We start from the raw sequence: 23,822 nt of genomic DNA, 5'->3' as shown, positions 1-23,822 counted from the left end.
GTTGGCCGGGTGCACTATAAGAGAGGGGCGGTAAAAGACGATGGTGGAAAGGGAGGGGTGTACGACCCCTCTTACTCAGCACGTCTCGTCTTATCAACGAGTCCGTTGCCCTGCCCGATGGGCTAAATCCGAAGTTAGAAGTCCATGGATGTGTGATCAAAATTGGTTAGGTCATTTTATCATTGGTTAGACAGTCCGATTACAGGAGAATCACTCCAGCTTTCACCAGAAGGCCTCAATGGAATATCCTTAGGTGTCGGTTCAGGTTCGCCTCGTCCCTTTTGAAAGAGGGCAGGAAACACTAGGTTACAACAGGCGAAGTCCAGGTAGTGCACGGACAAAGAAAAAAAAAAAGAGACAAAGAGTCCAGCCAGCGGTTGCTCGGAATGCTGCGAACGGCCGTCCCAGGTTGGTGTGGTACTTGCGCACAATGAATCGAAGACAGTCGAGACATTATTGGCGCACATCGACGTACGTTACCTTGAGGGCATTGCACAGTACGCCAACCATACCCGAGGCGTAACCTTCCAAGGGCGGATCCAGACCCTCAATTTGGGATTTGGGGGGCGGTTCCTCTGTCGAAGCGCGTAGTGGGGGAGGAGAGAGAGGAAATCCAATGTATAAACTGACGTCTTGGGGGCGATCGCCCCCCCCCCCCCTTGTATCCGCCACTGCCGTCCACCTTGCGGGTGCGCTTGAGGTCCTCGCGAATGACCTCAAACGCATACTTGGGCTGCATGTGAAGGGGGCACGGCATCAGGCCGGAGCCTTCTGCCAAGCATCAATGCCGTCAGGCCATCAGACGAGCCATATTTGGAGGCGCACGTCCCGCGTCTGACGTAGAGCAGTCGACAAGTCGCCTTGCTCCCGCGCCGTAGCAGACGATTCTCGGCAGCCAATAAAAGTGCTCGTATGGTGTAACGTCACGACACGCCGAAAGGAGCTGGGAGAATTCGCCCCCGCAATGAACGAATTTTCTCAGGAAATGCGACATTTCCAAAGCAAAAATTTTGCGTGACAGCTTCTGCGCGATTGGGAGGATAATATACATACTCTTATGACGACATCTGAGTATAAATCAAGACAACATGCGAGTAAGAAGCTCGCAGTTTCCACATAGTCTTGAAGGTCCCCCTTGCGCCCCTCTCGGAGTTCCATGTTCGAGTTGGCATCCCAGGAAGACCAAGGAAACGTGGACGATTCTTCCGAATCAGACATGGCCGCTATACAATCCTGACGTACGTCTTTTGTCTTTGTCAGGTCAGTTCAAAGCAGATCATCAGCTACCGAGCGACACGACCGACTGATTGGACCTGTGGCCGCTCGGACTGAGAACGGCGCTGCGTTCGGCAAGACAAACTTTACTGCAACATGTGTCCACAACTCACAGCAGCGGCAAAGTCATCGACATTGTCTCATGGCAACATTTTGGTGTTTACGTTGGCGGCCGCTTGTTATTGCGTTAATTTAAGCTCGTAACTGACGCACGCCACTTAAATATTGTTATTCAGACGTAGTAAAGGGTCTCCACTTGAAGAAAGATGTCCACGCTGCCGTTACCAAAGGCTCTGACACAACGAAGGACGAACAGTCTGGAGCAAGAAAAGGAAAACTTCGAGAAGTCCCAGGTAAAAGTTCGGTAGAAAGTGACAGTTTTGTTCGTCCATCCGGCGTCAAAATCCTGCAGATGTACCGTTAAAGGAGCGGTAAAGGTGCGATACGAATATTTAATTGATACGCTAGAACTGCGAGTTGTGCGGAAATGAAACTTAAGGATCTAGTAAACAACGCACCCAACCGCGTTCTTTGATCAGTGCCGCTCGGTGTGTATTGATGTGTTGTGGCACTTCCCACCACGTTTTAATTATAGGCTGTGCTCTGTGCAATATTAGAACCGCCGAAGAACACGGCGCGTTCCTACGAAAACGCAACTATGCTTAATTCTTCGTATTTCAGCGAGTTTTAAAACAGCTGGGCCAATTGGCTCCGTCTGGGAGCCGCGCCTTCGTTATTGACAACGTTCTCTCGGAGAGTCTTGGAAGGTACTTATTAATGTAGCGCGACGAACATGTGTTCTGTAGCGGCGAGAGACTGGTCTGCGTATGGTCTCATATTTCATAGTTGCCAGAACGGGACACTTTGAAGTACGTATCTAGTTCGTGATTAGCATAAATCCAAGAAAAACTGCATGTTCTTGGCAGGAAGAGCAGTAGAGTATAATTTTCGTCTTCTTGGACATCCGCTTGCAAAAGGCTGGCATAGAGAAGCTCATATCTCCTTTTCTCATTAACAATAGACTGCTTATCTATGACTTGGCCAGGTTTCTATGCAAGTCTGACACATAAGTGATAAGTGTGCATGAGTAATGTACCGTGCTCCTGCATGGGAGATGAAATTACCGTTTCAGGGCATCGCTTTGGTAAGCATCACACTGGTAGTGAATGCCTCAACCATTTCCTCTCATGATGATTCGTTGTGGTGATTCTGTTGTCCTTTCTCGAGCAGATAAACACTGGCTTCCCTTCACCTAATGGAGCCTTATTGTTTAGTCTTGCTAATTAATCATTGTCTATGTAACATGTATCCTGATACCTTCAAGGCAATAACACAATTTCAAACGTTATGACTAACATTGCCAGAGGTACCCACATATCAAGTACCCAACAGACATATCTGGCCTGGACAGGAATCACTGATCGGTGACCTCCTCACAAAACGAGACAATTCCCTCTTGGCAGAGCTGGGGAACTAGCTCCAGTGTTGCGAGACTTTGCTGCAAACCATTTGAAGTTAATCATCAATCTATATTGTCCTTTACTTATGTGTGTACCTCAACAGGTTCCTGAACGTGTATATCTAACACGCTCCATCAGTCGGCTGCCATGTTGATGTCTACAGCACGTTGGGAGATTTTATTACATTGCGGACACAGCGGTTAACTCCTTGCAAAAGTGTGCCTGCTACATAGTTTCCTGCTTTGGTATCCTACAGTTGATCTATGTAGTTCATCAAGGATAAGTAGGAATAGTACATAACTTCTAAAACTGTTGCTGCTATAATCCTTACAGTCACAAAGAGCTAGGCAGCACCTTGACATTTCCTCAGAGCTTTCCTGGATGTTGTACTCTCTTGCAATAAATAAAGTTAAAATACATATTAATCTGGTCGTCGGTGTAAGCAGAACTGTTCACACGTTCACAAATATTTTTTTTTTGTTCCTAACAGGCAATAAGTATCTCCAAGGCAATCAATTCATCTGAATGCCCCGTGAAAGAAAAGCATGTGCGAAGTATCCTTTATTACTGTTTAGCGTTGAGCCTTTCATGTTGTGCATGTTTGTGAATGTGGCTTTCATACTTCGTTACCAGTTAAATGGCATAACTTTCCTCAATTGCAAATTCTGCTTCGAAGGTGCCATTATTGGTACATTCCACGAAAAGGGTGCACACACATTTTGGAGCATCGCGATGAAGTTGCCACTTCAAGAAAACCCTATTGTGTGTTGGAAATTCTGCCATGTTGTCCACAAACTGCTTCGTGAAGGTTATCACAGGGTAAGCAAGTGGTATGCAATTACAATTCCGTGGCTCCTTCATCCCAACACACGTGTGAATGTTTCATGCAGGTCATCCCCGACTCCTTACGATACCGCCAAACGTTCTTGGAGTATGGAAAGCTTTGGGTAAGGCGGCACATGTTGCAATTTCTTTCTATTTTCTAATGGATACTTACATCCACAATGTCCTTCTCTAAACCTAGTTCATAGATAATATTTCTTTTTTACATCACAGAATGACCAGTGATTTCTACCATGCCCGAGGAGCTCTTTTCCCTCTTTCTGTCATTGCAAAATTTTTCTGCAGTCCGTCTTTTCCTGTGCCATAATAGAATGGAATTAAATCCAGCCACCATCAACTAGGTCATCATGAGGCAATCATATTTGTGTATAAACTGTTAATTGTATTTACATTTATCGGTTTATTATGTGTAACATGAGGCTTGATTAGTATTACTGTATTACCTTCGTTCTTGCATTGATTATGACTGCCTTTGTTTATCGTGTGCAGTAAATGTTCCAGCAGTGTGTAACCATATTGCAGTGTCCACATCATGTAACACACCACAGGGGTCCTCGAAGTATCGTCATAAATAAAAAGAAATAGTTAAAAATAAACCTCCTGTCCACATGATTTGTGGGTAAAAAGGCAAAAGCGCATGGGTTCAGGCGAGACGGTTCGTTATATCTTAAAACAAACACTGACTTGTTTGTCCCCCTTCTTTTTTTTTTTTTTTTTTTTCGCTGTTGCTGATTTGTTTGTTGTCAGCTGAAACAAAATGTTGTAATCTGGTTGTTTTTATTGCTGCAACAATGTTTTCTTTCCTCCTGCAGGGCCTCTTGAAGGAAGGCTATGGAAAATTGATCCAGTGCTACTGTCAGCTGATTGTGGCAAAACTAAATTTTCATTCCAGAGTACGTACTAGATTCCAGTCTTGTGTGCATCTTGTATGTGTAACTCATTTCTTACCATTCCATGTGCGTGATGTGTGTTGTTTTTTTTAGAGCAGTAAGTAAACATAAAAAGCGAGAAATGATTATTTATGGTGGCTACGAAAAAAATAGTTGCATTCCTTCTGGTATTTTGATAGAATCCAAAGTTCCCGGGAAACATGACTGTAACAGACGAAGCTTTGGATGACATTGGCGAACACGACGTCAATGTCTTGTAGGTATCCTTGCTGCTGTAATTTTGTCATTATTATTTATGTTCAGTCATTCAAACATAGGCTTATGTTAAGCCTTACGTTACGCTTTATGTGTCTATAGTTAAAAAATAAGTGTCGATTTAGCGGTAAATGCGAAAGAAATGCGTTAGCATTAGCGCCTTTTCCTTTCCGTACTTGACTTCCGGGTATCCACATCCGAACTAAACCCAACTTCCGGTTGTCCACTTCCCACCTCTACTTCACTTCCTGTTCGACACTGTCAATTACTATGTGTAAGTCCATTTAATTAACCTTTAATTAGCCTCAATTACTTTCAGTTACCCTGTAATTACCCTTTAATTACCAAAGGTAAATGCAGGTTACCTGAGGTAATCTTGAACTTCATTTAATTTCCTTTAATTGTGTTTACTTGCTTTAATTACTCTCAGTTCCCCTTTAATTGATGTTAATTACAGTTAATTACATTTAATTACCTCCAGTAACCAGCGGTTACCCTCGGTAATCTTTAATTAATTTAATCTTTCTCTTGATTACATATATCTTACATGAATTACCTTTAAACTCAACTTTCCTGCATTAATTACCTTTAATTACCTTCAATTCCTTACCTCTTGCTCTTAATTACTTTGAACTACTTCAATTTCATATCATTTCAGTTGCCTCCCTTTACACTTACCCTCTTATACCCCCTTTACATGTCCACTTATACGTCTGTCTCGGTGAGGCTTCACCATCTCACACATGGACACACACACACTCGTACAACTTTTTCCATGTTGACACTCCTAATGCTAACGCAATAAAAAAAAATCCTCAGAGTCTCTCACAGTTATTTCACGTTTGCATTCTGTGAATACTATAAAAGCCTTTTTTCTAGATGAATAAATGAATGCAAATGAGGTGAACATGGTATTTCAATGAAAGTTTATTTTAGTTTTCAGTTAGCTTGTGAAATGTTCGATTACATGGATGAGGTACTGGCTCTTCAGCAGGCAGGTAAGTCATCGTAGCAGAAGGCATTTCATAGTTTTGTAATTTCCCCAGCAAGTAATTTTTGTTATTGAAATTTTAATGATCTGAATATTAATGCAGTGTTTGGATCATTGGACATGGCACGCTCCAATTCAATGACGAACTCTGGACAGTGCCGATTGGCTCCTCTTATTCCTTGTATTCAGGACTCCAGCCAGTTGTATGACTACACGGTCAAAGTCCTCTTCAAGTTGCATGCAGGTTTGTGCAAAAGCAGTCGCAATTGCCTGTTTGTCTAGGTGTGCTGCATAGTGTCACAACCTTTTGTTCCTAAGAGGCTAAAATTTTGGTTCAGCTGGGATAAGACCCAAACATTGGAATCAGTATTTGGAAGCATGTCGTTTTTACAATTGTACATGTGTGCCAGTGGAAAAATCCTCACTTTGCTGCTTGTACCATCTGTTGTTATTATATTATGTTGGTCTAGATTGTTGAGAAGCATGTGAAGACCACTTTTTTGCTCTCGCAACAGCGTTGCCGTCCGACACCCTGTGTGGACACCGTGAGCGATTTCTGAAGCAGTTCAAACAGTTGAGTACATATCTTTCTAGTTTCGTTGCAGTGCACTCCTAAGGTGCTTGCAACTGATGCTTGCTTGCTTGACTAATGTTTTACTTGACAGGATTTTTCTCTTCTGAAAGGTGCATTCTTTTCTTTTTTCCAGGCTACAACAGTTCTATTTGAGTTCAGTGAACTTGCAGTATTTCAAGCATCTTATTCAAGTTCCTCTGTTGCCTGAGGTTTGTTTACTGTGTTATTCTTGCTGTAGTAATAGCCTGAATGGACATTGTTCTGCCATTAGGTTACAACTAGTCTGCTGCCAGGGATGCTGGATATGAAGCGAAGATAGACATACTGAAAAATTTGTAGAGTTCACTGTACTACGCTGAAGAATAGTTATGCCGTCTATGTCGTTCTTAAAAATGGACATGTTTTAGTGAGACAAGGATGTGCAAGGCTCGCTGTGGCTCATGAGAAAAATTGAAACCAGAATACCAAAAAGCAAGGCCTAAGGCTATTGTATTTCTTTTCACAGCTATGCATCTAAACACAGATTTGGAGCCTATCACCGAACCAATTACTGATATTCCTATTCATTCATTTTAATTTTTAAGATTTCTGTTCCTGTCACGATATTCCCCATGTAAGCAATCTTTCCTACTGTGATGCAATTCAAATTGTTCAAACAAATTGTTATCTTTTGCAGAACCCTCCAAACTTTCTAGTGGCCTCAGACCTGAGCTCGCATGTGAGCCCAGTTGTTATCTTGCCACCCCAAGCCGACACACCCGAAAATGAACCCATCGAAGGCATGCTCATTGATACCTCGGTTCCAGAAAGATTTGAGCAAGTCTTGGGAGCAAGCGGGGACGTACCTGATGGGCACCAAAGTAGCACGGATGAAGCTGAAAAGTAGGTGCTATTACCCATGGAACCTATGGAACACAATTAGAACTTTGTAGTATAAGGTTAAACCTGGTAAGTTCTATCCTTACCACCTTCTTGCATTGCTGTCACATTGGGAAAAACCCAATAACCGAAATCACAAACTTAGCCGGGCATATGGGCATGGAACAGTAGATGCTTTGCACTTGGCACTGTCTCTCAGTCTCACATGTGTTCTTCTAACTTTTTATTTTCTTTTCGGCCCTAAAAGCTGCTCTCCCACACAGTCTCACCCGCATTTTTAATAATAATAATATAATATCAGTTATTATTATTATTGTTGTTGTTATTATTATTATTATTATTTTATTCAACAAAGCATACTACAAGTATAGTAAACAGTATAGTATGGTTCATCCAAATTCGCCTATTTAATTCTGTTGCATTATCTGAGCATCACAGCTACTTGTGTCGGTAACTGCGATCACAGTAACACGATCGCACATCATGAATGATCTGCAATCACACCGCTGTCTATGCATTTTTGAAAATAGAAGTTGACCCGTGTTTGTTCCAACAACGTGCACTTTATCTTTTTTTTAGAGATCGTATGATCGCAAAGCTACTCAGGGAAAACTCTGAACTACGCATGGAGCTTCAGAAAGTAAGAATTGAAGAACAACGCTTTGCAGATGACCTCAAGCGTCATGTATTAGCACTTGAGGCTCAAATTGCTGAAAATGAGCGCACTATTCACAGCCTGAGTAAGGTAAGGTTACTGTTTGATGGGCTATAAAGGGTTGTCCGAGGCAAGTACTATACAACAGGTTTCAATGCTTCGACAGGAGAATGAGGTACTCCAGAGCTCTGCAGAGGATGAGACTGAAGCTGCAAAGAAAGTTGAAGAAGCAGATAGTAAGTACCTTACCCCGTGAGTTGGACGAGAAAGTAGAATAGGAAGCACTGGCGAATGTTGCAGTCGTGCGGGACGATGAGCAAATGCCATTGATTGAGAAACTGGGTTTGAAAAATGACTGTGTTCCTACAGCTCTTCTTTCATGTTTTTCTTCAAACTGGCTGAGCTTTTCCATTCTCCTACAATCGTTATTCTTATGTGTGGATCTGTGTAGAATACTACCGTATTTCCTCACATATTGGACACACCCTCTCTGTTTATATCACAGACCACACAGAACTGCAGTTGTCAACTTAAGAAAAAAAGGAAACATCTCAGTCCATCGTTTTCTTGCGAAATTTCCGTTATTTAAAACTTAAAATAAATAATGATAATGCTGTGTCCAGGATTGTAATTTTGGGGCCAGGCTCACAAAAGGTGTCAAATTTGGCAGAAGTAACCTGAATTGACCCTGAAGTAATGCCTTCCCCAGAGTCTTCCCAGTAATCGATTAATTGGCCCCCTTGGGCATCCAGGAGTCATGAGGGAGCAATATAAGCACACACAAATCGTCGGTGAATGATTTTAATTTACCACCTCCAGTAACGCTTTAGAAGTTAACATGATTGAATATCTGAGCCAGTCCAATGGAATGATGAATGACTCGCACTTTTTTATTTCAGAGAAATGGAAAGCAAGTGAGGAAAAATTCCACAAAATGAAAGATGTATACACCAAATTAAGGGAAGAGCATATTGGACTTCTGAGATCTGTGAGTCGTTCATTTTACCATTTTACTCGACCTCAAAAACAGGTGCGGTGCTTTTGTATTGAGCCTTCTTTTCAATGCACTTCGGTAGAAAGCAGAAATAGAGAGACAGTTGACCTCAGTCCGAGCTGTGGCTGAGAATGCGGAAAAAGCCCGCCAGGTATGTAATTTCTTCACCGTGCATGTCCTTTGCAGATTCCTTTTAGTGCTAAAGAGTAGGCCTCTTTCAGGAACTGAATGAGCAGTTAATGTTGGCTGTGGAGGAAAAGCAAACAGCTCAAGAGAGGATTCAACTTGTTGGGGAAAGATTAACGCATGCTGAGGCCTCTTCCCAAGAAAATGAGCAACTTAAGAAGGGTGTGGAGGTGTGTGCCTTCCTTTCGTTATGTTTGCTGTTCTGCATCAGCCGCACGAAGAGCAGATTGCTTTTAGAAATGCTGTATATAAAAAAAGGGAACATGAAAATTGTGAGGCACATGCTTGTACACCACCTGTGAGAGCAGTTTCCCCCTAAAAAACCTTTTAACGAAGGAATCATTAATATGCTAAAGAAGTGTACAGTTGCTCGTATGCGCTACAGTTGCTTAACAAAATAAAATTTGATAAAGGAACTTTAACGAATGGTAAATGGTTATGTAAGCCATATTGTAGAACATACGTTGGATTTAAGTTCCTGGTTTGGTAAAAAACACTAAGTACAACACAAATCAATATTAAAGTGTTGTTGCTATGAAGATACACTCTACTGTAGACAGTGACATACTGCAGTATGAATAATTGAAATACAGGACAGTGTTACACACATGCAGAGAAATTTCAAATTTATTTATTTTATGGTGAATGATGATTAATGTAATGTATGATACTTAGAGCCTGAAGTTTTAGGGTTTTACCCGATTCTTCCCCGAATTTGCACCCCGAATTGAAGGTTCACCCTTTAAGGTGAAACCCGATTTTTACCCGGGAAATTCCCCTCAGTGGGATGCCTGTAGGAATGCATTAACTTGCTTTTTTGGCAGCAAATGCAGTAACATCATCGTTTGTACCAAACCACTACAGTTAGCTTGAGTAACTGAGCCCGATTTCTCCCTGAATTTAGCGTACCGGGAGTTTTTTCAACCCAAATTCGCATGAATTTAGTGCACACCTTTATTTACCCGATTTTTACCCCCCGAATTTAGAAAAAAATATTTCCCCAAAACTTCAGGCTCTAATGATACTCATGTCTGTCTTTTCTCTACATTGCATCATTATGGAATATAGCTACAGGTGAGCTTTGGGCTCTTATTGAAATGCACGTGTGACAAGTTTAGAAATACTGTATTTACTCGCATATAAGACACACATTTTTTACTCAAAGACATCGCGCCATTGAAGAGGGTTGCATTCAACATGCGGGGGAAAATGGGATCCCAACACTTAGGGGTACACTTCACTCAAGTTTTATTCCGAGATATCTGCGGAGATCTCTCCAGATTCGGACCATGAAACGTCACGGTTGCTTCCAGTGTCGCAGTTGTCCCTCATGGTCGCGATTCTCCCACACCAAATCGGCTTCCATTCCATCAAGCGTGGACGAAATAGTTCTGTACTTTCGTAGCGCTCGTCGTGCATCGCTCTGGGGCCAGGCGCTCCTTCTCGTTGGCTGCACGATATGAGCGCAATGCGCTGGCTGGTGCTGCGAGGGATAATCCGACTGTGCCACTAAAATTGGGGTGCGTTTGATGTGCGGGGAACAAAAAAGTACCAGCATTTTGGCGCTTAAGTGGGGGGGGGGGGTGTTCAATACGTGAGTGCATCTAATGTGCAGGTAATTACGGTATATATCACATGAACTGGTTTTTCATTTTAGGTGAAGCCTAAACATAGATGAGTCCTACGGTAGATAAAACGTTTTCGTAGTGTTATCTGCTCAGCTATGCTTCATGTGTACATTTTCCTTGCAACCTCCACGTTAGACTGGCCTTTCAAGGAGAAGGCTCAAAGTGATCTTGGCCACTAATTTCGTACAGCTGCACTGAATGTTGAGACAGTAATGATGACAACGTGGAACACATTGCTGTAACAAATATGGGCAAATTTGTTACGCAATTGGGATTGGATCACTGACGAAAAAAAAAAGTTTTATGCATCTGTTATTTTTATCGCATATGTGATAATCTGAATTTACTGGTTGCAGTGGAGGAGCTGTACAATATATGCGCAACATTTTTTTTCAGAGTTTGCAAGAGCAATTCAAGGCACTCCAAGAAGCGAGCCAAGAGAAAGACGCAGAGCACAATCACGCACTGTCCGAGCTTAAAGAAGCACACAAACGAGACAAGGACATGTTACAAGCCTCGGCGCACTCCAATCTCTTTAGCATTTTAGGTGGGTTTTCACTGCTCACTTCCTGTGGTCTGGGTTTGGAGCCTATTTTTGGGTACTTAATTGTAAACGTTCTATCTGTTACAATATGCTGAGGATTGCAAGAAATCTTCTGAGCAGTGACATGGCACATGCTCTTCTTTTTCAGTTTGCTGTCACTAAATTGCAGTTGCATCTTTGTGTGCAATGAGAATATAAGAAAGAAAATAAGTTGATTGATGTTCTTTTGAATGTTTCTGTTCTAAATGCTATTACCTGCACATGACTTAGATACTGTTAATGAATGATCATCAAGATATCCTCAATGGATTATGGGTGCCTGCCAAGTGCTAACTTTTCTGCATTGTCTACATAATATATAGACTCCTCTGTCTAACAGTTTTGCTACATAGGTGCTCTAGTTGTTCAAGCTATACTTCCCAGGCATTATAGCTGTCATTGCTTAGCACCTGTAACTTATGACAAAGTGTGTCTTACCACGTAAACAACGGGAGTTAGCTGAGGCAGCCTACAATTAAGGACGAACACGTAAGACTCCAAATGTCCAAGAATCAGTGAAATTTCATTGTGTCTTACTATTCTTACAGTGGCGATTTCGGGTGATGCATCTGGTATTCCGAGCGAGAGTGCCCAGGTCCAGTGCATGCTCTACGTGGGAGTCGCTCTGGGGCAGTCATCACCCACATTTGTCGGACGCTCTACCGACTCTACCGCTGTTCTACAGGGGCGCTGCGCTCGCTACGTATTGTGTGTGCGAGCCGGCAGTGTGGTTGGCAATAGTTGCACACTTTCGCCTGTTGTAGTCCGCATCACAAGCATAGCTTGCGAGAAGCAGGTCACATCTTCCTCTTTGTCATTTGCATTATCGGAGTTGATTGAACTTTCATCGCTACTACTTTCGTAAAGATCCATGCCGTCAATGGCGAATGCAACAAAGAAGCAGACGACAGCCGCAGGAGCAATACGTAGCAGACGGCACTCGCGAGGCGCATATATGTGCACGCTCGCCGTGGAGAGCGGAAGAAGGGAGTTGAGGGCTGTTCTGGCTCGGCCTCTTGCAGCAAGAGCCAAGAATTGCTTTTGGGGCAAGTGAACTGCTCCGTAGTGCATCACCTGCTCTGACCGCCCCACTCGAATTTATCGCCCAGGTTCAGGGCAGAAAAAATCGCCCCAAATGCATCACCCGAAATCGCCGTAGGAGTCAGGAATGTAGCTTACATAATTCTGAGGAGCATGCAAAGAAGTCGTCAGTTTTATTTAGTTAATTCTTGACGCTCACGCAAAAAAAAGCACGATCCTGTCCAGCGTAGATCATGAAAAAATAGTATCGTACACCCTCCTTTCAAGACATAGTTGTACAAGGCTGTTGAAGGGGTTTCATTCATTGATTGATTGATTGGTAAGGAGGTTTGTGGACTATACTTTCACTGCTTCTCATAAAATGGACTCTGTTTTCTTTCAGGGTCTTTCTTTATGTTTTAATCCTCTTTCATCCTTTTTATAGTTGGAGTCATCAAAGAAGCGGAAGGGATACTGAAACTAGCTATCGACGAGATGGACATACCTGGGGGCAGCAGTTACTCCGGAACGCCAGGTAAGCTGACAAAGTTTCTTCCCGTATGTGTGTGGGTCACTAATAGAAATTGAATTTCCCCCTCGCTTCAGAATCTATGAGTCTACTAACGGGGCCTGCCTTGTGCTCTTTGAAGAAATTGCAAACAGGCTTTGAATCATACAACACCAATCCTGAAGGTTTGTTTCTTTGTTTGTCTTCTCTAATTGTGCTGCTGTCAAGATCTGGCAGCAACTGTCAAGAGCAGGCACGAATGGACACTAAGTACTGTCATGTGTTGTTGTTGTTCTTGCTTTTTTATGTTCCACATGAAATCCGCTCTGCTACATTATATCACCCGGTTTTACCATGTTTTACCACTTCTAATATCAGACCTGATTTTTACCCGTTAATTTGGGAAAAGAAAGGTCTATTTGTAGCCCACTAGCACTGGCATGCATCATGTGTGTCCTATACAAATTTCTACGTGTGATCTGGAATGACTTATGTGATCTAAATTTTAACGTTTCTTTGCAGTCGTAGAAGGTCTAATGTGCTCCATCTACCCTCTGGCCCACACATTAGCGCAACTCCTGAATGCTGGAAAAGCTGTGTCTGCTATCTCGCAGGATATTGAACTAGGAGATGGTACTTTCCATTCCATATTCTCATTGACAAACTTATACGCTCACGAGGATCTTCCTTTTTTTTATGTAGAGCTTGTAACCGTCTGCAAATCTCTAGGAAACGGCGGTGTATCATTGTTTGAATTACTCCGGTGCAAAGGTGAGGTGCTGCTCGTACAGTGCTAAAATATTGTGCAAAGTTGGCTGTACCATTTTTAAATGTAGAATTTACTCCTTTCCGATCATCTATGCGGCTGAGAAGCACTTGAGAAATTTTGTGTAATGTTTTGGTGGTTATTTTAATGAAATTAATGTAATTAATTAATAGAATTATGTAATGTAGTTAATTATGTAATGTAATTAATTATGTAATGTAATTAATTATGTAATGTAATTAATTATGTAATGTAATTAATGTAATGTATTTAATCCATACATAAATACAGTCAACCCGCGTTTATCCGGACTTCATTTATCTGAAACCCGCGCTATCCGGACAAAAAGCATGGGGACGGATTTCTCCCCATGTATTTTGCCCTCGTTTATCCAGACTTCAGCTTCCGGACTCGGACGAGAATTCCAGGGAACATAAGTGACTAATACCCAACAATCGGCTTCAGTTATCCGGTCATTGTCCAGGAAGGACACTTGGCCCACACCTAGTCAAGCGAGGTCGACAACCCTGGTCGTGGCCTCCTCCTTTACTGACACAAAGAGGGTGTTGCTAGGACGAATTTTCTCCCTTTCCCACTTTGCACGTTACACAAAAGTAATCCACTGCGCAGTCTGGTCATTTCAGACTGAGAAGGTCCGCAACGAAGACCCCTGCGCTGCAATCACTGATGATGACATCATCAGTGTCGTCGCATCCGATAGTGTTAGAGAAGAATCTGATGATGAAAGCATGGGATGCATCAGCTGTGACGGTAGAAAATGCGCGGGCGGCACTGAGAACAGCGCTAGTATATTTTGAGCAGCAGAACAATATTTCGCAAGTTAATGCCATTAGCAAAGGTTTGTAAGAACTGGATGCGTGTATTAGAATGAAACAGATGACAATGGATAGTTTTCTGTGTAACGGTCAATAAAGATGTCCTTTTAGGATCACCCTGGATTTTCGTGTTCAACTTATTCGGTTCCCCCGCCATCCGGACATTTTCACAGGAAACTGAGCTGTCCGGATAAACGCGGGTCGACTGTAAATAGAATGAAAAGCCACCAATGCAAACCCCTCAAACGGTGAGGGCCTCCTAATTGCGTTCTTTCTCAGGCTCCAGCGAAAACGTAAGAATGAGTACTGCCGCCGTCGAAAAATCTGTGTCAGCTGTTGCCGCAGCCGTAGATGCCATTAAGGAGTCCCTAGCTGGCGAAGACAAGCGCAAGCTGGGGGATCTCGTCGAGGAGGAACTGTCTCAAATGGACAAGGCTATAGATGAAGCAGCTCAACGCATACAGGTTTGTGGGCTTGTCGCAGGCTTGCTGCAAAAGCAGATTTGATATGAAACTTACCTTTTTTGCCTCGTTAGGATATGTTGCACAAGTCTCGTACTGGGGACTCTGGAATCAAGCTGGAAGTCAACAGCAAAATCCTAGACGCTTGCACGGCGCTTATGCAGGTAAATAAAGAAGTGTTATCTGATGTGTTGGAATATGAAAACAAAATGGTGACACTGATCATGTGTGAAGTTTACACAGTATTGTCCTCAATGGAAATCTCAAAATTTACATGCTGCATCTATCTCCAAAATGAAAGTTTGCAGGGCATTCTTTGGTCTTTGAGGCCAAATACTAGTATTGAGAATCCATTCTTGGTACTTCTTAAGGGCGCCAGTATTTTGTGATAATTGAAGTACGTGACCTAGGGCTTGCACTGTCTTCAAGCGGTGCCCTCCAAGCGCATAAACACACTTCACACCAGCTGAGTGTCTCGTCCACCGCATTCTGTCTATAGCTTTGTGGTGAGGTGCCTGACAAAAGACCATCGTTCAACTCCTGCTTGCTGCATGAAGATTTTTAAAGCAGAAATGGAAAAATTATGAGTTCATGCTTCAGTGAGAATCCATCCTGCATTGAAACTAGCATATGTTCTTCAATTTGTTGATGTGACTACGTTCTCCTCTTAATTTTGCATAGGCCATTAGGGAGCTTGTGAAGGCTTCGAAGCATCTGCAGGAAGAAATTGTGGGAAAAGGAAAGGTACGTAGGGCACTTGCACCTCTGTTCAAGGAAATCTTACTGTCTAAAAAACGTGGCGGCTCAGCTGAGTATGCGCTATCGTTTTCTGCATTATCTGCTGTTAAGAAAATATTGTGAGCTGAGCTTGTGTCGGAGCAGCTATAAGATGTCCATATGTACGCAGGGCTCAGGCTCCAAGAAGGAGTTCTACAGTCGCAATCACCGATGGACGGAAGGCCTTATCTCTGCATCTAAAGTGGTCGGAATGGGTGCAAATTTCCTAGTGTGAGTGCCGGATGCTCAGTATTTGTTTTGCATTCGTTTTGAATCCTGCATGCAGGATGCACTGTCACAATTACAAGTAGGGCCGTATTGTGGAAATAGTTACTTTTAAGGTCGTGTACATTTGTTACACCTGGTAATACCGTATTTACTCGTATATTGGGTGCACTTGTGTATTGAATGGACTCGAAACTTGAGTGCCACAATGCTCTTTAGGGTTTTAGGGTTTAACCCGATTCTTCCCCGAATCTGCACCCCGAATTGAAGGTTGCCTCTTTAGGGTGAAACCCGATTTATACCCAGCAAACTGCCCTCACTGAGACGTCTGTAGGAATGCACACTAACTTGTTTGGCAGAAAATGCAGTTACATCACAGTTTGTACCAAACCAGTGCTGTTAGTTTCATTAACTGAGCCTGATTTCTGCATGAATATAGCATACTGGAAGTTTTTCCACCCGAATTCGCACGAATTTAGAGCAGATGTTTATTGACCCGACTTTTACCTCTCCAAATTTAGAAAAAAATATTTCCCAAAAAACTTCAGCCTCTATTCATGCCACATATTTTTATAAAGACGAGCAAGACAAAAGACAAATGCAAAATCCGATGTGTAAGTGTTGGGACAGCTTGGCACAGCTCAATTGGAACGCCATTGGATGGCACCGAAAACTTGCTGCAACTGTCCTGTACACAGTGTTGCTCGCTAGTACACAAGTCTCACATTTCTGAGGACATTTTCAGCGATGCTGCCGACAAAGTTGTAGCGGGACAGGCAAAGTTTGAGGAGCTTGTGGTGGCAAGTCAGGAGATTGCGGGTGCAACGGCGCAGTTGGTCGTGGCATCGAAGGTGAAAGCGGACCGTGGCTCTCAGCGCTTAGCAGAGCTGTCGAAGGCTTCCAGAGTTTTGACCGAAGCTACTGGCAACGTGGTTGCTACTGCTAAGTCCTGCGCGGAGATGGTGGAAGATTCGGGTAAGCAGCTGCAACTGGGCTTCCGTGTGTTCTGGCCGCCTGATTGTATAACAAACGTTCCTTGTGCCCTGACAGAGGCGATGGATTTCTCTAAGCTCACTTTGCATCAAGCCAAGCGGTTGGAAATGGAATCTCAGGTACGTTACGGCTTTCGGCTTGCAACAAAAAGCTCGATTAACTGTTTTCTGTGTCACGAAAGGTACGAGTTCTGGAGCTAGAAAGTAATCTCCAGAAAGAGCGTGTGCAATTGGCGGAGCTTCGGAGACGTCACTACCACTTGGCAGGTGCAAGTGAAGGATGGGATGTCAGAGAGGTGAGCACTAAGGAATATATGCAAGCGGAGCAGTTGGTAACAGTTCATATTGGGTAGAGGTAAAGTAAAGTAAAGTATGTAGCAAAGTATGTAGCAAGGCGTAAAGTAAAGCAAAGTATAGGGGCGGATCCAGACCCCCGGTTTTCTTTTTTTTTTGGGGGGGGGGGTTCTTTGTCGGAGCACGTAGTAGGGGAGTGGAGAGGGAAGTCCCATGTATAAACTGACATTTTTGGGGGGAGGGGGCGATCGCCCAATCACCCCCCACCCCGGATCAGCCACTGGCAAAGTATACGTACAGCAAAGTACAGTTGAACCTCTATATAACGAATTTGTAAATGCTGGCTCTTTGTTTCGTTAAATCGAGATATTCGTTAAATGGAACACGCCAAGTTAAACAAAGATGGCCGCCGCACTACCAGCGCCGCGCGTACCGCAAAACGTCATTTGTCATAAAACAGGTACTAAGGTAAGAAGGGCACAAAATATCAAGCTTTATTCATTACATAACGCTAGGTAACGCGTAATTTGTGCACAATATCGTTCTGAGCATTCATAACCTTCGTAACTCCGGATGACCTCGACTGCTTTCTCCTACGCGATCGCGTATCGAAGTTTCTTGGTTGGTTACTTGCACTCAAGACGTCCGGAAAGAACAACCGTACACCGCCGAAAAGAACGAGAAACGGGTACATGTCACGTAGACGTCTGCGCCGATGGAACCTTGAACGGCAGCGGCATCATGCCCATTTTACCACCGTCAGCATCAGCGGCGCTAACAAAAACAAGTAATGAAAAGGCACAAAACCGCAACGTACTGTCGTCTTCACCAACACAAGCAAATTAGACTTCGCGAGATGTCAGCAATGCGTGTTTTCTTGTCCGAAAACAGGTGCGAAGAGACCCTCGCGCCGGTTTCGAAACAGCGTCGGCGCAACGATTACCGGCGGCGGAGACGCACATGTCGGCACGCTCGTGCCTACAGCACGTGACAACCGAAGTAACCAACGAAAACTCGCGTAAGGACAACAGAGAGGGAAGGTTTCTCCTCCTTTTCTTCGTGGTGAAGGGGAAAGACACGCGCAGAAGAGCCCAGAGATTTCGTTAAATAGAGGTGACCAAACGAATGTATTTCGTTAAATCGAATGCAAAAATACATTGGCGTCTATAGGGATGCGTTCGTGCAACGGAAATTTTTCGTTAAACAGAGGTTTTCGTTAAATCGACGTTCGTTATTGAGAGGTTCAACTGTATAAATCAAAGAGATAAAATAACCTGTGGACGGAGGGAAGGACGACAAACTGCTGTGTCGTCATTCTCTTCGTCCTTTCATTATTATGGTAGCTTCTGTCCATTGTGAGGTGAGCACAAATCTGTGTCAAGACCAAAACTTCTCTGGATAGTGCGTAAACAGCCATAAAACAATTTCTACGCAGGAAAATGGGACTGGCTGGAAGTCTTCATCAATATCATCGTCATTGCATAAAACAGCACAGGACAAGTTGTAGCCTGCATCCCTGTACTGTTACGTCTGCCGCGACACTGTAGCTGCAAGCTCAATAGGGTACACACAAGTGTTCTAGCCAGAGGGAGGTTTCTGTAGGTCATGATCTACAGGGACCCTCTAATATCTCACAGAGAGGAGTTTCTGGCATTGCCGTTTATGTACAGGGCCGCGCATACTTCAGTATCGGAAGTTGCTGACATCAAAGCGTAAACACATCTTTCAGTGCCTGGTGAGCCATAAAACAAACTTAGGTATGCACTGAATGGGTCGATTTTGATATTCAAGTGACAAACTAGGATGTGATTTGTGCATGCTAGGAGAAAAAGATGATGAGGCATATTCTGGAATAATTTTAGCAAGTAATAGTATCTGCATGGCCCTATTTTTGAAATTTAGTTTTCCCAATATTGCCTCTGTGTTGGATCGAGCAGAGCACGAGATCATAGTACACTTCTGAACGACGTTCTGAATGCATCCACTTTTAGTTTAACGACAAGGGGCACCCTTTGAAGGAATGTAAATTCCTTTAGCTGACCAGGAAGTTCTGGTGGAGAAATGATGATGCTTTCGATATACTTGCAGCTCTTCATGGTTGCATGCTATTTTCACTATGAATAGCTGCAAAAAACATAACTTTAGACTCGAGGGTTTGGAGATCCGGTGGTTGCGGTTGCTACTGTGCATGGATAGGGCCTTGTGTTTTGTTACAACAGATATTGCCCCCCCCCCAAACTTTGCATCATCATTATATAGTTCCGTTGTGTTACCTCAAATGCGAGGTGCCTCTCTTTTTTTTTTTGCCTTCCACGCAAAACTCTGCTCTTTCAACCGATATCGCTCGATTTCGCTCATTTCTGATTCCTGCAACAAAACCCACTTTTAATCCTGATTTTCAAAAAAGATAAAACCCGAAAACATGCGGCTCTATGCATGGAGGAGGTGGTCGATTCCTGTTTGCCGGCATGAAAGCCTGCCAGCTAGTGCACTGTGAGACGATGGGAGCAAGTAGGTTCTATGCGAAATGCGAATGAAATTCAGGAAGCAAATTTGGGTATAACCAGCCCATACACATATACATACACACACAAACAAAAATGATGAAAGTGGAAGCCTTACGTAATCAGTTCTCCCTTACTAACGAAGTAGTATTAGAGACAGTGTTCGTTAAAGGCACCATGAAGAGACCCTCAAAACCTCAGTAATCATATGTAGTGAATTCCTGGGCATTAATACATTCATCATGCAGAGTATGAACTAAGCATTGCTTGGAATAATGGAGACAATAACTAAAAACCATGGCTAAAAAGGACGATTGGTACGACCGCTAGATTTTTCTTCTTTTTTTTTTGCGCGTGAACTGCTCTCGCTGTGAATGCGATACGAGAAAAATCTGATATATTTCGGATAAAAATCCTCCATGAGAGCCTCCACCGAGAACTTGGATTTTTCAGGATCTCTCCATAGTCCCTTTAGAGTGCTTGAGTCTTAGTAGCATGGCTCTCCTTTGCACACTGCAGGTGTAGATTTATTCCCGCTGGAATTTCTTTTAGTTCAGCATGCAGCTCCGAGCAGCTGTCTCCTTATGTCCTGTAAATAGGGACCAGTTAGACTGGATAAAGCTGTCTCATTGGTGCTTCCATTCTATGTTTCTTGGGCTCCGTGCCGTTAAACTTCTTACAGTTCTTTCATTCCATGTTCTCTCGTTTCATTCCTAAGGTGGTCCACATGAAGATAACATTCTAGGTTATGTCTGTTGGATGAATCTCAATTTACAGTTTTCAAAAATACCCTATGTTATATACGTGACAGCTTTCTTCAAAATTTTTACAAACTGTGTGACAAACAATGTAAAGAGCTGCTGCATGGCAGTCAGCTGCGTCGCTATGTAGTACGTGTTTCTTCTTTGTTTTATGCGTTACTGTTATGTTACATAACTAGATACACAACCGACCAGTAATGAAGCATTATTCCAAGCTCCCAGTGATATATGGCACAAGCTTCATAATTATTCATGACCCTGCTTTTGGCAACGTTTGCAATTCTATGATGCTTAATTTTGATAGTTTTTGGAAAATATCTTTTTTTTTAAACATCAACAGCAGAAAAATTGGGGAATAAGTCCTGTAGTTTAGGTTATGGTAAGTTCAGGCTTACTGTTTGCTGTAATTCAGAATAACAGAATGCTGTTGCTGCTGGATATATGGCAACAGTGGCCATGTTCCCACTTGACAAAAGGTTTGAAAGCAACTCGGCTGCCAACACAATTAATTACACTTACAAGTAAAAGGAACACAAGCATGTGTGGCGCTTGAGAGTGCACTAGCAGGACGTTTACGTGTTTCTTCAGCCCTCTGGTGTTTTCCCGTGATGTCACACTCAGTCTGTGCGATAACTTATAAAACACGGGTGCAACAGTAATGTCGTTGTTTTCGTTTTCCTGCTTTTTCATTTTCACATGCTGTGTGGTCTCTAAGCCTAGATTACCTATGCTGCAATGCTCTGTTTTTTTGTTGTGTTACACATTATGCCCATTCCTTTTCAAAGCAAGCAGTTTCACTTGCCATTCAGTTCAGTTGTAATAATCTGGTTTAACCCACAATGGCTACACCCATTATTTAAGAATGTTAGTTTGTGGGAGGAATCTAGCTTCGCAGTAAGAGACCTTAGTAGTGCAAGTGAAGCACTGGCAATGCTTGGGTGCTACAAGGCGCAAAATATTTTTTGGGGGGTCTAGTGCACCTGTGAAGCTTTTGGTGCTATAATGTTAAAAGATGTGTTGCAAGAAGTTCTGTACATATTGCATTTTAATTAGCAGAAAATATGATTTCACCCAAAAAAAGGACACATTTCGTACCTTTTGTCGCAAAATGGTATTCTCAGCACTACCTTCATTTTGATGATGCCTATTCAAAACCTGCTAAGTGAAATAATCTCCACATGAGGAAATTTAACATTGGCTTTTAGTTAAAGAATGGCAACTGGTATTGTGAGGCTGCTTCCATTTCACATCTCATTTTCTCAGCAACTGTACTGTGCCACATGATGATGATTCCACAGTCCATTGTGTGCTCCTTACCAAAGATGATTGAAACACGATGAGAATTTGGTACAGCGGATTTGAAATGCATAGCAGATTCCATCAACATCATTTTCGAAAACCTTTTGTTCACACACTTAAGGAAAGGGGTATACTCTCAATCCAAATTAACCAGCAGAATGTTATATTGCACCATTGGGAATTCAGAAAGCATGCTCAGCATGGCTGTCAGTGTAGGACCGCACTGCATTATGCTGTCATTTTTTGGATATCTTTCGTAGTTTGACATGTCGCTGAAATACATTGTGTCAGACGGATTGGCTGCATGAAGGCCAAGTTGGTAAATCTAGTACCCACCTAGAAGAATGTCTTAGACATTTGAAATTACTGACTGAGGCATCAGGGAATGCAGCAGTCTGCCGTGAATCAGAAATTACAAAAATCACTCCCGCCAGTACTTATTTTTTTCTCTATGTTATCGTTGTCAACAGATAGCTGGTGGGACCGTCACTCGTATTTCTCGTGTAGTGTTTGATTGGCTCGTTATTTATGTTTGGCTACTGCATCAAATGCTGCTATAATTTATGTAATGCCTCTTCTGAGACTCTTCAGGTAACTAAATGAAAAAAAACAAAAAACTTATTGAAGGTGGGAGATAGGCACTTCGCACATAGTCACCCAGCTTCCGGAGAAATACTCTGACGAGGCAGCGAGGAAGGTGGGATTGTAAGGGTGGTACGCCTCCACTGGCATTGTCACTTCGTCTGCACCTTTAGTAAGGTGTAAATTTGTATTGAATGCATTCATGTAGCAATATACATGACATTATACATGGCAGGGAGGACCAAAAGTGATGTCAACACCAGATCCAGTAGCAAAGTACTACAAGAGAAATATGTTTCTGTGAAATGTAACTTTTGCAGGAATTATTATAATGTATTGCCGCTTAAGTATCTGAGAATGTATTGAAGTGCATGTAGCTGTACTTTTTGGCTGCAGAAGTTGCCGTAACTTTATATATAGCATAAACTGCCAAAGCATGCCAAAGTTAGAAAGAGCCTATAATAATACATTACAGCTGAATTCCAGAATGGAACACTACTAGTGAAACTCGTCTGAAGTGGCGCCGAGGATATTTAAAAAAATATTTTCGAACATTTGATGTTTGAAATTATGATGCTATAATTTATTATAAGCTCCTTTAATCACTGTACACCCTGTAGTACCACTTGAGAATGCTATTGATTTAATTTAAGTGACATTTTTATTCTTGTATTATGCATGTAACTGCTTCTTGCTCAGTATCAGTGCTGACGACACTTGAATGTGCATATACTATACTATAAGTTAGCTGACTGAGCGGTGACAAGAAGTCTACTGCTGTGTTCAGGATGGTTTTTGCTGTACGGACAGCAAACTGCTTGACATTGCACGAGATATTTAATGCTAGCGTGTATTACAATTTTGTGGAACAACATGTATTGTGCATTTCAAAGAATAACACTACCTAGGACATCGTAGATAAAGTATATGCTGCCATGTTATCACATATCCGACTGCAAGTATTGGAAGAGTGGACGTTCAAACCTGTCGCAAAAATGTTGTTCCAATTGGGTGCACAGAACTTTTTCTAACTGGTATGCCTGCTCCATACAGGAGAGCTGAAAGTTGAAGAGCATATTTTTCATCCAGGATACTTTGATAACCTTTATAAAAAAAAGAGTTATGCCATAGAATTGTGAATTTTTGTACTCTTTGAGCTGGATTGTGGCTAGCACGGTTTGTTTTGCTTACAAACCACTGTGTCCGTAACACACCACCATTGTTGTGCTGGTTTTGAAATGTCGCTGTTACAAAGCAACTAAGTTGACACCAAAGTGGGATAACATGCAGCCGTTGAGAAGTACACACATAGGATAAGCAAGAACATGATACACCTTGAGACGTGAAAGTCGAGTGGTAGTTATGTGAACACTATCTCAGAGGGTGTGTGTATGTACTAGAAGGTGCTGCATGAATGTTGAGTCATGTTAAATATATGTATTTGTATCATCATATGCAAAGTTTAAAGTAGTTTGCACATGTTACCTCAGGCCTTTGTACTGTGACATAATAAAGGCTTGTTAATAAAATTAGTCAATACGGATTTACATTTGCATGAATCTTACATGCAGGAAAGCAAAGAAC

At 42.5% G+C, this 23,822-nt stretch overlaps 1 protein-coding gene across 2 annotated transcripts; it reads left to right on the top strand.

The window, feature by feature from the left end:
- Nucleotides 1-1,367: 1,367 nt before the first annotated feature.
- LOC135371031 (huntingtin-interacting protein 1-like) lies at nucleotides 1,368-23,781 on the top strand. Of its 2 annotated transcripts, none has more exons than XM_064604999.1 (29): nucleotides 1,368-1,628; nucleotides 3,226-3,289; nucleotides 3,412-3,554; nucleotides 3,626-3,682; nucleotides 4,391-4,471; nucleotides 4,648-4,724; nucleotides 5,660-5,721; nucleotides 5,818-5,958; nucleotides 6,230-6,287; nucleotides 6,422-6,497; nucleotides 6,965-7,170; nucleotides 7,747-7,912; nucleotides 7,971-8,058; nucleotides 8,722-8,810; nucleotides 8,899-8,967; nucleotides 9,038-9,172; nucleotides 11,027-11,177; nucleotides 12,679-12,768; nucleotides 12,840-12,926; nucleotides 13,264-13,374; nucleotides 13,444-13,512; nucleotides 14,623-14,807; nucleotides 14,879-14,968; nucleotides 15,486-15,548; nucleotides 15,712-15,812; nucleotides 16,552-16,781; nucleotides 16,857-16,918; nucleotides 16,981-17,094; nucleotides 18,528-23,781. In XM_064604999.1, exons 1-29 carry the CDS (start codon nucleotides 1,542-1,544, stop codon nucleotides 18,597-18,599), a joined length of 3,024 nt encoding a protein of 1,007 aa, XP_064461069.1. In that variant the 5' UTR covers nucleotides 1,368-1,541; the 3' UTR covers nucleotides 18,600-23,781. The 2 variants fall into 2 exon arrangements, with proteins under 2 accessions (XP_064461069.1, XP_064461070.1); XM_064605000.1 differs by having other exon boundaries at nucleotides 1,369-1,628; nucleotides 7,989-8,058.
- The last annotated feature ends 41 nt before the right edge of the window (nucleotides 23,782-23,822 follow it).

The sequence above is a fragment of the Ornithodoros turicata genome, chromosome 10, assembly GCF_037126465.1.
Source record: "Ornithodoros turicata isolate Travis chromosome 10, ASM3712646v1, whole genome shotgun sequence".
NCBI classification, from domain to species: Eukaryota; Metazoa; Arthropoda; class Arachnida; order Ixodida; family Argasidae; genus Ornithodoros; species Ornithodoros turicata.
Note: the sequence above shows the minus strand (reverse complement) of the source record. Positions and strands in the feature narration are given on the sequence as shown.